Source organism: Corvus kubaryi, unplaced genomic scaffold (genome assembly GCF_017639235.1).
Source record: "Corvus kubaryi isolate FWS band 111438036 unplaced genomic scaffold, C.kubaryi_AGA036_p1.0 65116, whole genome shotgun sequence".
NCBI lineage: Eukaryota > Metazoa > Chordata > Aves > Passeriformes > Corvidae > Corvus > Corvus kubaryi.
In genome coordinates, this window is record NW_024581779.1 from 1 (window position 1) to 3,811 (window position 3,811).

General features: G+C 39.6%; 1 protein-coding gene across 1 annotated transcript; it reads left to right on the top strand.

Annotated features, from left to right (window-relative positions):
* Positions 1–4: 4 nt before the first annotated feature.
* Positions 5–3,463, top strand: LOC121673035 (DNA-directed RNA polymerase I subunit RPA43-like; the record flags this gene model as incomplete). The annotated part of the gene is made up of 4 exons (XM_042046061.1): positions 5–108; positions 186–327; positions 1,452–1,660; positions 2,999–3,463. Coding segments are annotated over 4 exons (846 nt in total), but the record flags the coding sequence as incomplete, so codon positions are not given.
* Between the last annotated feature and the right edge of the window lie 348 nt (positions 3,464–3,811).

Consider the following 3,811-nt stretch of genomic DNA (forward strand, 5'->3'; position numbering starts at 1 on the left):
GGCGGCGCCGCACCGGCGGCACGTGGCGCTGCCGCCGCGCTTCCTGGGCCGCAAGCGCTCCGGCATCCGCGCGCAGCTGGACGCCGAGCTCCTGCGCTACTCGGAGAGGTGCAGCCGCGGGGTCCGGCGGGGGGGCTGGCGCGGCCTAGCAGCTAACGCTGCCTCCCTCCTCCTTGTCCTTCCAGCCTGCAGGGTGTGCCGGTGGCTTACGACAACATCAAAGTGGTGGGGGAGCTCGGCGACATCTACGACGACCAAGGATTCATCCACCTGAACATCGAGGCGGACTTCATCATCTTCAGCCCCAAGAAGGGGAAGAAGCTGGTGGTATGTGAACGCCTTGGCGTCTCATGGGACGGGCTTTTTTGCTAAGTGGTCAAAGCTTGATTTATCTCCAGCATGAGGTGGTCTGGAGCTTAGGTGGAGACATATTTTAGTTTATGTTAGCTTATTCATTTATGAGTAGTTCATAGCAATTTATTAGCAGTTTGGACTAGTACTTTTTGCTCTAATTTGTCTGTTTTGTCCATCCCTAGGTTTATTGAGTTTATGTATAACTAAAGCATTGTATCATAAGGATTACGTATTAAATAGTGTATCATGACTGCATACATCGTACCAGTGCTTCTTTCTGAAGAGTTGGTAGTTCTCAAACAGGTGCATTTGTTATAGTGACAGGAGTGTTTAAAATGCTCTCGTCAGTTCGGTTCCTTCAAGCACAGGAGCAGTACATCGAGTTGGAGCCTGCTGTTCAGTAAAGGAAGCGTATGGCTCACGGAACAGCTTTAAGCTTGTCAGTGCCCTTGCTCAGCACTTGTGGGTAAAGTATGTTGAGAGCTGGCTTACATTCATTGTTGTGCCACACCTTTTGCAGCATAGATGGTGTCTTTGTAATTGTGTTTAAGGATGAATGTGCCATCTTCCTAGGAAGAGAATAAAAAAATTTTCAATGTCTGTCCTTCATTCTGTGATTAAAACAAAGGTGGATATGGTTTCACATGCAGATGTGTCAGAAACCCTCTGAATGGAGTATTTAAAGGCTTTTTATGTGTCTTACCTATCTTCAGCTGCTAAGTAGTGCTGTGCCAGCTCGAAGGCCATTTTTAGGCAAGTAAATCAGACTTAAAATGGCTTCAAAGCAAAGTTGATCACTGTAGTGTAAGGAAAGAGTTACCTCCTCTGTTCAGGTATTCACTGTAGTTAAATCCCATGTTTTGACTTCTTCTCTTGCAGTTCAGTTCTATTTTCAGAGGAATTGTATGAAGAGTTTACAAGAATAGCTTTGATTTTAGTGAAGGAGAATTAACTTATTGCTAGATAAACTGATATCATACCTTGTACATAAACTCTTACTGAAAACTTTCCATATAGGAAACGAAATATTTAAAGGGTGAGCATTGAAAGGGCTGATTTTTGCTACAGACTTGCATGACATTCTTTTTCTTTTTTAGGGTGTAATTAATAAAGTGGCCCCTAGTCATATTGGCTGCCTGATACATGGATGCTTCAATGCATCTATCCCTAAGCCTGAACAAATGTCCATTGTACAGTGGCAAGAGCTGGGGTTAAAAATAGGGGATGAACTGAAATTTCAAGTGTTGCACTTGGATTCTGATGCAGCTGGAGTGTTCTTCATTCGAGGAGGACTCACTAAAAGCAGGTATGGTGCCCTAACGGAGAATATTTTTAATGGGTTAATAGGTTTTTTACAAGCTAAGTGATTTTTAATTACATCTTAATCTTTAAGCTTTCTTATTTTCACCCAGATCCCTATATATGTAATTATATATATATATGTTGTCTTAAACTAAACTTTCCACTGTTAAAGACTCCCATGGAAGTTTTCTCTGGAAAAAGTAAAACTAGGTATTTCTTGATCTTTAAAAATCTGAGTTTGCTGACCTATGAATTGTTGATTGCATATGTAATACATGCTCAAAACAATACATGCAGGTGTCTAAGAGTAGCTTTGTGCATTGGCTTTTCAAGTGCAAGCAGCCCCGGGGTCCTGAACACAGTGGTTACATTGACATTTACACACAAACAAGTGCATATGTGTTGTATAATGACAAATAGATGTGGATGACTTAAATACTTGCTTAAACATAGAATTTCAGAGATGAGCAAATGTGTCAACTTCCTCCTTAGGCCTTTGTAAATTTATAGGGCACCTTGTAAGAAATCTTATCTTCAGAAGAGTTCATTCACTTTTTTTTAAAAAACAGTCATTTACTGAGCAATATTTTTCTTCCAACATGGTTTTGGTTTTAATTAAATGTATGCTATGACTCCTACTGGCAAATTCATAGCATTTTTTGTTTGTTTTTCCTTTTTTTAATCTGGAAGGATTCTCTGAATCGTTTCAGTGAATTCACAATGAAAGTTAGCAATTTTATCTTCAATGCCTCTGGGGACATAAAAACCTCCATGGTTTTTAACTGCATTCTTTCCATATTTGTCTTCCTAGATATTTTCTCCGGTGCTCTTGGTTGCAAGGTATCTGCTGGGGGTTTTTTTTTTGGTGTTTTTTGTGAAGGTTTTTTTCTTCTTTTTTTTTTTAACTTTTCTGGCATCGCCTTTGTTTTAATTAGAGTAGGGTAATTGCTTGGTAAAATCAGCTCTGTGCCTCATGTATGACTGAATAGGCCACTAGCTGTGTGTGTTTGTGAATGACTTAAAAAAAAAAACTTCACTACACAATGTGTAGTAATGAATTAGGGGATAAAGGAGCACAAGAAAAGAGGAAATACCAAATGGTCTGTATGGCACTTTAGAGAATAAATTTAGGCTAAGATTTGACAGAGAATATTTTTATGTTGTAAGAAGGAAGCCAGTAAGGTAATAAAAATTACCCTGAGAGTATTAAATTTTATGATTCTCTATAACACAGAGTATCGTGTTATCCATTTGTTGTTGTTTTTAGCAAATATTTATCTTTTACCTACTTGGTGTAAATGCTGTGTCTCTAATTCAGTTTATTTTGTATATTTCTTCACAGCATGCGACCCAAAAAATCTGACACAGTCACTGAAAGTACAAATGGGGACAAAATTCAAAAGCTTGGCCACCAGGAAAACAGCTTGAATAACTGTGGGGAAGATACTGTCACAGAAGAGCCTTTAAATGAGACAGATAACCTTGGGAGGGAAAATGAAGAAGAGCAAAGTGTTGATGCTGTGAATGGATTATGTGATGATAAAAACAAGAAGAAAAAGAAAAAGGACAAGCAAGAAGAACAGGAACTCGTATTGCCTGCCAGTGACTCCAGTGGTTACCAAAGTGACCATAAAAAGTCAAAGAAAAAGAAAAGAAAGCACTGTGATGAAGTTGAAGAAAATGAGTTGTCTCAGACGTCAGAAAAACCCAAAGCAAAAAAGAAAAGGGACTAAAGTTTGAAGTGCCTTTCCTGAATTAGATTTCAGATGTTTTTGATTAGTTTCAATAAAACCCTGTTTTCAAAATGCCTATGTTCTTTACTACACAGTCTGCTCTGCTAGGTCAGATGGTGTTTGTGTGCATATGTGCACCAGCAGCTTGAAAGGCAGGACCTTTAAAGCAGTAGTAGACGAAATGGGATAGAAGCAATATCTGCCTGGTTTTTTTTACTGGAGAACAAGGCACAAAAGAACCGTGGAATGTAATCACAGGAACACATGCATCACCTCTGTGTCTGCTTTCCAGCTCCACGCATTAGCCAGTCGGTAGTTAGGATATTTGCTGCTCTAACTCCATCTTTGCCAATCTTGATTTTACAAGAGTAGACTAGGATTACCTTTTGGCTTCTTGGAGATTCATGTGAATTCCCAGGGGG